General features: G+C 35.4%; 1 protein-coding gene across 1 annotated transcript; it reads right to left on the reverse strand.

Annotated features, from left to right (window-relative positions):
• Positions 1 to 4,307: 4,307 nt before the first annotated feature.
• LOC147851023 (uvrB/uvrC motif-containing protein) lies at positions 4,308 to 12,045 on the reverse strand. The gene is made up of 9 exons (XM_087335790.1): positions 11,645 to 12,045; positions 10,329 to 10,388; positions 10,132 to 10,226; positions 8,480 to 8,558; positions 8,294 to 8,387; positions 6,796 to 6,905; positions 5,456 to 5,501; positions 5,113 to 5,153; positions 4,308 to 4,789 (listed from the first exon to the last, which is right to left on the reverse strand). The coding sequence occupies exons 1-9, from the start codon at positions 11,885 to 11,887 to the stop codon at positions 4,622 to 4,624; spliced, it is 936 nt and encodes a 311-aa protein (XP_087191916.1). The 5' UTR covers positions 11,888 to 12,045; the 3' UTR covers positions 4,308 to 4,621.
• Between the last annotated feature and the right edge of the window lie 1,269 nt (positions 12,046 to 13,314).

Here is a 13,314-nt window from a genome sequence, read left to right on the forward strand (position 1 = left end):
GTTCTTCTATGAGATGTACATCAGACTTCATGATGCGCACCAATACTTTTGAATCACCTAAACCCATCATTCTAAATTATATTATTCATTTTCTTTTTTATGAGAACACTATATAGGATATGCATTGATGCAAATTCCTTGAACATTCGTATACACTTGGCAAGGAATTAAAATACAAGCAACTCAAATTTATTCTTTATTAATGTAGCTCTGTTTTTCCAGAACTACTAAGGTATGCATAGCTTACAATACTACTAAGGTGGAATATTGAAAGAATCTTGAGTCTATTCCTATTAAGCACTATATTGGACATATCCAAATATCTGCCACACATTTAGTCCAAATTTTAAGATAAAATGCAAACCTTTCCTGAGCAAGTGGAGCAAAGCTAATGCCAAAGGAAGGAAATACCACATTGTTTGCATGATAAGTTTCTTAAATCTAAAGTTTGTCTGGCAGAGTAAAGATCTTACTAAGCATGATTTTAATTGCTCTTCTATTCAGTTTGCATTCCCTGAGTGTGAATTGTGTTTATCTTTCTATGTAAATTCATTGTGATATATGTTCTACAACACGTTTTCCTAACACGCCCTCACAGAACTTTTCTATCAAATTTACATCCGATCTGTGTTTAAGTCATCCATCATAGGTCATTGTGGTCTGGAATAGAAGTTTCTCTATCATTTTGCCTATTTAGACATTAATATTATATTTCATCTTTCTATAGTGTCTCATATCATGGTTGCAAATTAAGTCTCATTGGTCATTGGCTAAATTAATATTATATTTCATGTCTTTCTACCATGTATAAAATCATTTGTGCTGCATGACTAACATATTTCATTTCATTTCTCTCCCTAATGTAGTCATAGCTATCTGCATTTGCATTTTCGTAATCTTTTACAGTATCTTCAGTCTTCACGAAATCGTACACCCTCTTATCTAGCTCGCCTTTCCACTGTCATGGCAACAGTTCGCACTGATCAAAAGAATCAAAACCACAGAAATCCATATAATCTTTTTGCTCAGATGTGGAACCCATAGGCCACATTTTGCCTCAGAGGATGCTAATAGACCTATTTATATCTCATCAAAACACACTATGTTATAACTGTGGATTCACTCAATTCATTCATTGTCTAATACCAGGATCCAAAAAGATTTCTCACCTGATCCTGCATAAAAAGGATGGCAGCAGTGTGTGCATGTGCAATGTGTTGGATGGCATATCTACATTGCTTTTGGAGCATAGCGATTTTACATTCTTGTTTCTCTCTCCATAGCTCCTACACATACCAAAATTATCAAGAAAAAATTAGCTTATGCGAAATGATGATTGTAATTCCCATAAAAAATGCACAAAAGGATAAGAAGAAATATAAAGGGAGAAAATATCAGGTCACACAAAATGATTGCCAAATTTTCATTGGAAAAACACAACTCAGCCTACACAAAATTATCTCCAGATTTCCACAGAAAAAAAAAAGCTTTCAAGAGAAAAAAACTCACACAGAATTATCATTCTTTTACACTTTGATAATTAAAACTGCCAGAAATACAAAATAAAATACTGAAAAACACACTCAAAAAATGTTACGAAAAACTTCATGATAAAGTGTTCACCAAACAAAACAGGTAAACTGAAGTAGAAGAAGACGAAGAAGAAGGAAAACAAAACCAAATATATAAATAACGGATACCTCACATAAAACAACCATGAAGATGAAAGCAAAACCAGATACATTAAGAGAAAAGAAGCTCACAGTGCACACACAATGATCACCACATTTCCTAATGAGAAATACAACCAAAATACATCACACATAATAGTTGCCATATCTCCATCAAAAACAAATATCAACATCAGAAAAAAAAGCTACTACATTTCCAAATAAAAAACACAAGAAAAATACATAAAAATAGTCACCATTATTTTACTGAGTAAACACAACCAAAATCATCAAGGAGAAAAAGCTCAAGCAACAGGATCATCACTTCCAACTGACAAAAAAATGAAGAAAAACTGGAGAAAGAGCGCCACGAAGATACATCAAGAAAATTAGCACCAAATTTCTTTCTGGAGAAAACATACCCAAGAAAAACATAAAGAAAAATAAAAACAAAAACACACAAAATGCCAGTTTAGAAACAAGAAACCCGAACGAAAAATATATTTCCTACAGAGAAACACAACCAAAACATGAAAAAACAAATCTTCGAGATATAAAAAAAGGTATCATCACATTCCCCATTTGAAAGAAATATAATCAGAAGAAAACAAAATTCAGAAGAAAAAAGAAGAAGGTGAAAAGAAAAGGAAAATCAAAGGCGTAAAAGAAGAAGGAAAAAAAAAAAAAAAAACCAACCTTGAAAAGTCGCAAGAGCTTCTGCTTCTTCTTCTCTTTCCTCTGTTTAAGTCTGTTTGCTTGGGCAGCTTCGAACTCCTTCTCTTTCTCTCTCACCTTCAGAAGCCGCGTGTGTGAAGATTTCCGGTTGCGAGATGGACAGAGGAGGACCATAGCTGCCAAGAAAATCGATGTGCGTGAGAGAGAGAGAGAGAGAGAGAGAGTCCTTTCTTTTCCTGCTCTGTTCGTCTTCTTCTTCCTCTTCTTCTTCTTCCTTCTTTCTGTTTTTTCTGTTGCTCTGTTCTGTTTATAATTACGTTTTCCATAATTGCATAAAATGCCCCTACTGACATTTACCCTTTTTAGGCAAATTCTACACATTGCCCCCCCCACCACTCCTCTAGGAATACCAAGTTAACACTCCTCTCTCTAGTTCTGGAGTTTCGTTTCAAAAAAATTTTCTCATGAAGAACCCCCTTAAAGGAAGCGATTTATTCTCTAATTCCAGTTCTAGTTACAAGTCATTTACTTGCGTGTTCCAAAAGCTGGCTTCATCGAAGCGATTGGTTTCTGGTTCCAATTTACGAACCATTTCTACAAGTCATTTGTGTTTGAGGGTTGTGGCCGAGAAACAAGATTGACTTGAAGAAGACAATGAGAAGAGGGCATGCTAAAGACTGGCATTGAACTAGAATGGTTCATCAATACTAGATGTCCTAAAAGTTTGCTTCAAAAAGTTCCTAAATTTTCTCTCGCTTAAAAAATTTCCTTATTTTTTCAACAATTTGGGTGAATCATTTAAGACCCTTTGTCATAAGAAATGGTTAAATTTTCCAACAAATAATTATCTGGTAATAAATAACCCTACTGGTTTCCTTGGCTACAATAGAACATTATTATATCAATCTTATCCATGAGAGCAACAAACAAAATCAAAAGTTTAAACTTCATCAAGTTTTTCATCAAGTTTTCCTACTTGTATCATTGCACACATTATATAGACTTCAAAAGTTCATTGAGAGAGAGAGAGAGAGAGAGAGAGAGAGAGAGAGTTGATTTGCCTATAGTGCCAATGATAATTTAATTTGCACATGCAATATTTGTATTTTCATATATATAATTACTATGTTTTCCTAATTGCCTTTCGAGTGGGAGTGACTGTTCACTCAACATTTGTCTCTATAATTGTCTCCAGGCAAATAGAGAACCAAGGGGGATGAAAACAAAGAACCTGTACATATTTATTTCTGAATGAATGAAGCAAATTTTCTGTGTTTTATGATTTACAATGGCTACACGATCATGTTATCCAGCACTGGCCATTCTTGTTCTTAGGTGGATAACAAATATATTTGCATAAAAGTGGCTCTTCAGGCCAAATACAACCCTCTAATGATTTGTCTCACATCCAGAGTATCCTCCTTCGAAGAAAATATCACCAAATGCTATTGTTGCTGAATTATCATGGCAAAGATTTAACAAACTAGCAAGATGAGAAATAATGCCAATCATCATCCTCCAAGGAAAATATCACCAAATACTATTGTTGTTGTATTATTATGGCAAATATTTAACAAACTAGCAAGATGAGAAACTAGCGAGACAAGAAATATATAACGTTACGTGCCACCTTTTAGCATTTGATGTTCTGTTTGATCATTGTTACAACTCAAAATTAACAAATGATAAGCTTGCTACATACCTCATACTTTTAATTCACAAAAAGATCTTACACTCTCTTTGCAAGTTTCCACATATTGACAAAGTATGATTGCTTGTTCCAAAGGATTCCCTAATTTCATGCAGAAGAAATGAAACAATTTTCTTCCATCCTCATTGCCTTCCAAACCTCATGTATCATCCTAGCCTCATTGAAGAACACTTGGGACAAGATTATAAAAGTTTTAAGCCCTCAAAAATACAACCTTTATACATTTCAGACAACACGTAAGACCAGCACTATGGAGCAAAGTCATTTTTTACGAATAGATACATAATTCATTCTTCAATTGAGATCATGAATACACATGCCCAAATAGAATTACTTTCATAATTTCTTCCTTCCAATAATATGGGTCACGGACACACCTTCCTCACTTAGAGATAAAACATGTGGATAGAGAAAGATAGATATGTAATTCGCACCCATGGGAGACCAATATGGTCTATGGAACAGGACTGCGCCCACTTCGAGAATCGAACTTCCATTCTCTTAATTGTATGCCTTTGATGCTGATATCACTAAGCAAATGATTGGTAAGAGCAATGAGCATCAATCATGGTTTTGAGCTGTTATCATCTTTCGGGTCTTCACTACTTTCTTCCCATGGCAATTCGTGACGCGGTTTGTTATATTTTTCTCGCAACTGCTTAATAGGAATGAAATCTCCCGCAGCATCCATCCCATAAAAGAGGAAAGAGACGTATGGATGATCAAATTCATCCTGGAACAAAATAAATAAATAAACTTAATTTGTAGCTATATATTACTAGTATTTTTTCAGTTATTTCTTTGACTCTTAACCAAAAATTAAATGGGCCTACTTAATTAACAAATATTAAATTCCCTCCTCAGTGCAGAATAGTAAATTTATCACAATCCCTAATCCTTTTTTAGGAACTGATTAATTGACTAACTTATTTCTTTGTTATAATCACAAGGGTTTGTTTTGGTTTTGAACTTAAGAGGCATTCTGATCATTTTTAAAAATTAAAAATTAGGGGCATGGGGCCCATATTGACACATATATTTCGTAAATATTGTTACCTTATCTGGTTCTTCAGGAGCCATCAAATTTTCTTCAGCAACTGAAAATCCAAAAGCAATGGGTTCGGATTAGAAACAGTTCTTAGTGAGAGAAACCAGGTTTCTCTATAAAATACACTTGCATCCCCATATCAATGCCATCATTACTCGGCATCATGGGATTCTTTCCTCATCAGCCTATGTTGGAAACCTTTTGACACTAAACAGCTTTCAGTAAAATTCAGCTGACACACTAATCGTTGAAACCATGTGTCTTAAACAATAAGGTGTGTACATACTAAACACAAGTTAAAGTCAGATATAAATAGCCCTCTAAGTAGGGTAATGAGATAAATATGCATACCGTATGTGACCAACAAGTTTGGCTCTGATCTCATATCCACAAGCACCTAAAATAAGCAATACAATTTTGGAGTTAAGAAAAGATAACTGTAATGTTTAAATATTGATCTCCTGACTATTTTTCTTTTGTTTATATGACCATTTAAATCCACAAATGCAATCAATGTTTCTTTTGCTAACATTATAATGTCCTATGCACAAGCACTTCATAATCATCATTAATGTCCTACAAATGCTTCTTTGGTTTTTAAACAACCATACATTGAATTTAATATGTCACTTCATAATCATCATTAATGTCCTATAAGTGTTTCTTTGGTTTTTACACGACCATACATTGAATTTAGTATGCCCAACAAGAGTTAAATTTCAAGAATTCATTGTAGAATCATCAATCGTTTTAAATTTATTCATGAGAATAGTTCTCTTTTTCGTTCAAAACTTTTGAGAGACACAGGACAGGCAGCAATGGAGATGTTCTGAACAAGTGCACCTATACTCTAAAAAGAACTTGATGTAAAGAAAATGTGCACGTATACTCAAGCTTGAAGTATGGAGATGCTCTGAGCTAGTGCACCCATACAGAAAAGAGAAATTGATGTAAAGAAAATGTTGACTACACAAGCTTGAAGTGCAATCTATCCCAAAAGCTATTCTAATATATTATGTACATAGTCTAAAACGAGCAAATGCACATGTACATGTCATTTAAAATAGAATATGAGCCTGAATTTAGGAGCATATAAATAACAAAAAGAAGAAAACATGGACATCTGTAAAGATCAAGACTTGTATGATATGTTAAGAAACTGTGCACACATATAGAGAACCAAATGTTTGTGGTAATCATAAGCATTTTCTAAAATGATTTAGCTCAATCTCCAATGTGAAGACTAAGGTAGACGTCTGAGTTCAATTGGCTAAAGATATCGAAACTCGAAAGTTGTTTTCAAGGGTTGAAGGATATGTAATTTTGTCAAGATCTATATTGACATTGTGCACATGAAAATCTAAATGGAATAACATTAACAGAATGTTATTGGGCCTATAGTAAGATATAAACTTACTTCAACGAATGAAATAAATTCCAAACATTAAAATAAACGTGGCACATGTTACCCTGGAACAAGCATTTCAGCTGCAAGGTTAGCTGTGGCACTGTATCATTGAGTGACAATAATAGTTATAAGAACCCATTCAACGAGATACATTGAAATGCAATATTCTGAATCGCCTCTAAATGTCACAAGTGAGTCCTTCTATAGAAGATTTTATTTTATTATCTCAATGAAATGCCATTCAGCAAAGAAGTATGCATATAAGAGATTAATAAGTTAATACCTGATAAAAAGGTTGATTTTGTCCACGAGAGAGAGTTTTTACCAGGTCAGATGTGGGCCTCTCTAATTCAGAGCATAGTGGATCCATCCCACACACAATACCTCTGTATCCTGAAACCCAGCATATAACAAGTATGTCACAGACATTCCTCACTAAAGAAACGAGTATTAGCTTTTACTCTAATCAGATATGTCTACAGTAATATTAGTTATTATTCTATACTATTATCTACTCCATTTAACAAGCTCATATACTACAAAAAATATTGCAAGTGTTTTATTTAATATAAAGCTAAATGCCCATATGAGTCAATAGGATTGCACAAATAATTGTTCTGTGCAGATTAAGCACATACAAGATTAAAATGTGAATTCAAAACCTATTATATGTGTAACAATCGGCAACAGGGTTCAGTTTAGTTCGAGAGTGTCAAACTCAAACCGTTTAAAAACTTAGAAACTTAAACAAAACGGAACTGAACCATGAAACTGTTTAAACCCAAACATTACAAAAAATCTAAGCTCAAACCAAACAGTTTTAGAGATTTTTAAACCATTAAAACCATGGTTTCACGATTCAGTTTCCGTTTTCAAGTTAGGTCAGAATTCAATTCTAAATTTTAAAATTTTCAATATTTCAAATTTCAAAATTTTAAAGATTTTTCCTAAAATGCCAAAATTAGGCTTAAAAGTTAAAAGGTTGTTCCACAAATAATAAGGTATCAACCCTAAACCAGAAACCCATTAAGCCGATAAAGGCTCAAACCAAACCGGACTGGTTTCACAATTTCGGTTCGGTTCAAACCGAACTGCTGCCAATTGCTATATATGTGTTACTATTGGGGGTCACATATGTTCACATAATGTTTATAAGGTTGTCATTGTTGGTGCTTCCAGATATCCTCGTGCTATACAAAACACCATACTCATTAGCTATTGCTTTCCCCAATTTTCACAATTCCTATTCATTCCAACATACACTCTCCCCACTCTATATGTTTACCATAACCAAAGAAGGGTAGGAAACATCATTGCTGAGTATTAAATGTGTTCATCCATGAGTCACATTGGGCATGGGCTAAAACTAGAGGCCTAAAACATAAGCCAATGAACGAGAGTAGTGAATCTGGCAGTAACTACTATTCTATAAAGAATACTTGGTGATTTTTCTAATCATATATGAAAAAGATATCAGAAGTACAATAAATGTTATAGAGCACATGAGAGGTATACCCGATTTCATTTAAAGACTTCAGCCAAACGGCGATTAGTTTTAAGGTTTTGCTTTCTTTGATAATTTCTGTGCAAAACAAACCCTCTTATTTGGATCACCCATTCAATCTCTTACGGCATCCTTGAAAATACTTCAGAAAACCATAATACCCTAAGAAAAGAAAGAAATTTATGACAGACACTGTTTTTAATTTCCTTTTAGGTTTTGCAGTTAGTTCCTTATGCTTAACAAAATAAATTACAAACTTATCTGAAGTAATCCTTACCATATTTGGTATGGCGCACTTTCTGACCAAGACGGAATGTATATTCAACATTTTCATATGCCAATGCTTTAGCAGCAGCAGCTAAAGACTCTGCCTATCACATAGAGATGATATCTTCTTGCTGTTAGCATCACGCAATATACAACTGTTACTCATAAAGCATCATGCTTATCATAATAAAGATACCTCTAATTTGGAGATCTGATCTCGTAGTTCAGCAGCTCCACCATAATCTTCTTCCTCAATAGCTTTCTGTAAATCATTTCTGTAAAGAAATGACACGAATTTGTAACACATGTTCTGCATTAGGCCAGAACTTAAAATATGAAAAAATAATGATATCAACATTTAAATATCCATTATAAGTGCTGAACAAGAATGCAATTTTTTACTACTTGCAACTCTTCAAGCGGTTCATTTTATTAACATTCACTTATAGATTGGTAACTCATAACGCTAGTAATACAATTGTAAAATGATCACCCAGCCCTTCTTCATCATATAAAAGAGACTCATATGTAAATTTCCCAAAATAACAGAATTTATATTTGAAACAAATGGACTTGAAAAGCAAAACATCTCACTAATTTGTAACACGGTTTATCATGGATGAATACCGAATTATCATTGTTTTTCCAAGTCATTCTTTGCCATTTTTAATTTTCTGGCCAAACCAAACATCCCTTCTATCATCAAGGTACATATATTACCTCCAATGAACAAGCAAAGATTAATGGATCCACTAAGGAAGAAGTGGAAAGATGCTAAAAGGGCAAAATTAGAATACTACATTGCAAACATCAATCCTGAACCTTGGGTTGTATATAAGGCAATAAGACCTATTGATCGTATTCAACCTTACCTCATTACTAACATGAGTATTGACTCTTTGTAGAGCCCTAACACCTTCGCACTCAATCACACAACTTAGATATTGATGTTGCATTATGGAATCAAAATCTGCCAAATATGAAGGCATGTAAGGTATGCAAGGAAAGGCTAGTAGGGGATGAGTATCACTGGCTTTTTACATGCTCTGCATATATATGCCTAATTCACACATCGAGACTTTGTGCTTCAAAGTATGAACATCCCGTCTTAGGAAGGAGACACACATCGAGACTTTGTGCTTCAAAGTATGAACATCCCTTCTTAGGAAGGAGACACACATCAAGATAACTTTTGTACTTAGGTTCCATGGGTCAATATTGGCCTCTCTATGGGCGCTAAAAATATCTATCTATCTATCTACCTCTCAATAAGACCCTACATTATATGAACCTTAGAGTGACATTAGAAGTTGACAAGTTTAACTGACACTTAAAGGGAGTCACCATCAAGTAATAAGTGGATTGCTATAAGCCCAAGCTTTCAAAGCTACTAGTAGCTAGAGTACTCATTTTAGTCACATGAGACATATGTCATCATTGATGACAAGACCCCTCTTCTCTACTCAATTCTATATGTGAAGAGTCAATTGTACAAGTAAAACCAATATAAAACATTACACTGAAGGAGCTAACTTTTTGATCCAGATTCCCCAAAGAAGTTTACGTCATCCAACTCTAATAACAGATTCATAGTTTAGGAGATTTCTGAAGAATTTAGGTCGAACAGATGGAGGAAATTTACATTGAGCAATGTGTATTCATTCAATGGTGCACAGACATGTATGCTTTACATTTGTATACAGATGTGAAATAGTAACTATCACTATACGCTATTTCACAATAAGTTCCATACAGTGTACAATGTAGCATCTAGAAAGATATTCAATACTCTACCTACACATAATTATCGATCAGAAAACAAATAAGATTGCAAAATTATTTTCTAGCCTGAGACGTAAAATTGTGATGCCTTTGTCCTGAGCCTCTTCTTTTGATGACACAGACCCCTTTGCATCTGCTTGTTTCAAGATCTCTTTGTCCACCTGACTACAAGTTACATGCATCTTTCAGGAGCTGGGTGGCATACATGGCAGAAACTGTAGAATTCAATCTCTCTTTTCTTCTTTTTTTAAGTTTAAGATTACCTCTGCAAGCTTTTCACGAATCTGCTGTGCCACTGCATATTGATCCATGTTAAGCGCACGCTGTCATATCATGCAAACACTAAAACATTAAGGATACTCCAACTTTTTCTTATCTTTTATTTAATATGTAAGTTTAGGTTGGGTTTTTTTGGGTTACTATGTAAGCTTAATATTGATCCATGTTAAGCACAAGCCATCATATCATGCAGATACCGAACTCTATGAAACTCCACCTTCTAATATGTAAGTTTGCATGCAAGCTTAATATCAATCGATGTGACCATAGGCTGTCATATCATATAAATACTAATTTGTAAGAATGGGAGTGAGGTTTTTGGGTTTATATGTGAGTTCAATATTGATTCATGGTAATCACACATTGTCATATCATTCCAAGACTGAACATTAACGAAGCTCCATCTACATCTCATCTTTTAATATGTAAGTCTTGGATTACTTGCAGATTAAAATGTAAGTTTCCATATTCATCCATGATAAGCGCAAGCTGATTTTTCATGAAAATATTGAGCATTAGAGAAGCTTCACTTCTTCTTAGTTTTATACGTAAGTTTGCACTTGCACTCGGACAGTTCGAGCCTTCGATATGAAGTGAAGTCTGTCATGTCCATGAAAACAGTGAACATCAGAGATGCTTTGACTATCACCTCTTAACATGCAAATTCACGGATTTGGTTTAGATTCTAGGGTTTCAGTTTAGGATTTGATCAATGTGAAGTGCACACTGTCATAACCATACAAAAACTGAATTCCAGGAAGCTTTATTTCTGAGCATATGTATGTTTAAGGTTTAGCGTTTAGGTTTAATAATAGGATTGATTGATCATCAAGGTTAAGTGGGCTGATATATTCATTCATGGCACATGCAAACACTGGACATTATAGAAGTTCTACTTCTTGTCCTTTCAAATATAAGTTTCGTGATTCTGATGTGATCTATGGCGAAAAAAATAAACATGATAATTCAAAAGGGTTAAAGTAATTAGGACTTACAATTTTTATTAATATTTCAATTGGGTTTAGGGTTTATGGTTTAGTTAATTGCATGATTATTATAGCTTAACAGATTCTCGATTCCAATGTGATCTATTGCTAAGATTTGGGTTAGTTTTGGGTTAGTTTTGGGTTTAGGATTGGTTTAGGGTTAGGGTCTAGCTAAAGGCAATGCTTTCAATTGGACGTACGTTTTAAGGTTAGGTAGGGTAGGGTTCAGGATTTAGATCATTAAAAATAATTCAACTATTGGGAATCCAGTTCATTGTTCATTAAATCAAAGAAGAAGGAATTTAAAGAGGAACCTGAAGTCTAGTCGTCAAATCGATCTGGAAGAAGAAGAGTAAAAGCTCTTCATTTGCAATACTACTCTGTTCTGCAGAAGCATCTTCATATTTTTTCGCATCCTTATTATTCTCTTTCATCCACCAGAAAGAAGAAGAAGAAGCTTGACAGGAGAGATGGAAGTTCTGTGGATCCGTCGTGTGCAGCCAGAAGGATCCACTTCTCCTTCTCCTTCTCCTTCGTCCTCCTTCTCTGAAGGTCATGGCAGGCGGGAGTTTCTGCAGGGGAAGGCGCGGGGATGAAGAGGGTGAGAAGCAAGTGAAGAAGAAGAGGCCATGGTGGCAACGGTGAAGAAGGTGGGGCCTGAGAGGGATTCCGCCTTTCTGGTGATGGAGAAGGAGATGAGATGTTGGCGATGGCGATGGCAGTGAGGAAGCTCTTTCCATAGCATAGACAGACAGACAGACAGACAGACAGACAGAGAGGATATAGGAATGAATGAGTGGAAATAGTGAGTGACTCACATAAGAAGAAGAAGAAGAAGAAGAGGAAATAGAAGAAGATGAACACGAGTGATGAGTGATGACACAATTTGATGCTCTCAATGTTGTCATGACTTTGACATGAGAAGGACCATGACCAAGACCAAGACCAAGACCAGGGGTAGGACGATGAGAAGGACCTTGACCAAGACCATGGGTAGGACGATGAGAAGGACCTTGACCAAGACTAGGGGTAGGACGATGAGAAGAACCATGACCATGATCAAGACCAAGATGATGACCATGACTAAGACCAGGGGTAGGACCATGACCATAACCAAGACCAAGATGATGACCAAGAACAAGAACAAGAACAGGGGTAGGACCATGACCATGATCAAGACCAGGGGTAGGACCATGACCATGACCATGACCAAGACCAGACCATGGGTAGGACAAGGAGAAGGACCATGACCGTAACCATAACCAAGAACATGATGATGATCAAGACTAACAATGAGAAGGACCATGACAAGGACCGTGACCATGACCAAGAGTAGGGCTAGGACGATGACAAGGACCAACAATGAGGACAAAGGACAAGGACGAAGAGGAACATGATGCTGAGGATGAAGAGGACAAGGATGATGACCACGACCATGGTTGATGACAAGGACCAAAATGACAATCATGACCATGACCAAGACCAAGACTAAGACTATGACAAGGACCAACGATGAGGACAAAGGATGATGAGGACCGCGTGGATGAAAATGAAAGGACAAGGCCAAGGACGAAATATAATCGCAACATCCTTTGGAGGCAACCCACGGATCGACCATTCCATGCTAGTCATATATCATTCATGAGTGACTTCGTGTGCTATAAAGACAACGTAGATGATCTCTCTATGTGTTTTAACATCTTCTAGATGGAAACTTGTGTCTCTTAGTAATGAATAAGAGGAATTGTCTCGATGTTTATTCATGTATCATCCACGAGTGGCATCTTATGATGGTCATATTGTAATAGTAACATTTGGTGGCCATAACATGGTAAAGAGATTATGTGGCACTACTCCTATGCCATTGATTTGAGCATCGTCTTGTCCTCAAAAAGAGGATGATAATATATTAGTGTCCTCTCGAGGTAAAAATTGTTATGTCTCGTTTGGAGTATCATGACTATAACATTCAAATTGTTTATAA

The sequence above is a fragment of the Azolla caroliniana genome, unplaced genomic scaffold (assembly GCF_043228905.1).
Source record: "Azolla caroliniana isolate FFs.n. ecotype wild unplaced genomic scaffold, voAzoCaro1.0.p SCAF_20, whole genome shotgun sequence".
Classification (NCBI taxonomy): domain Eukaryota; kingdom Viridiplantae; phylum Streptophyta; class Polypodiopsida; order Salviniales; family Salviniaceae; genus Azolla; species Azolla caroliniana.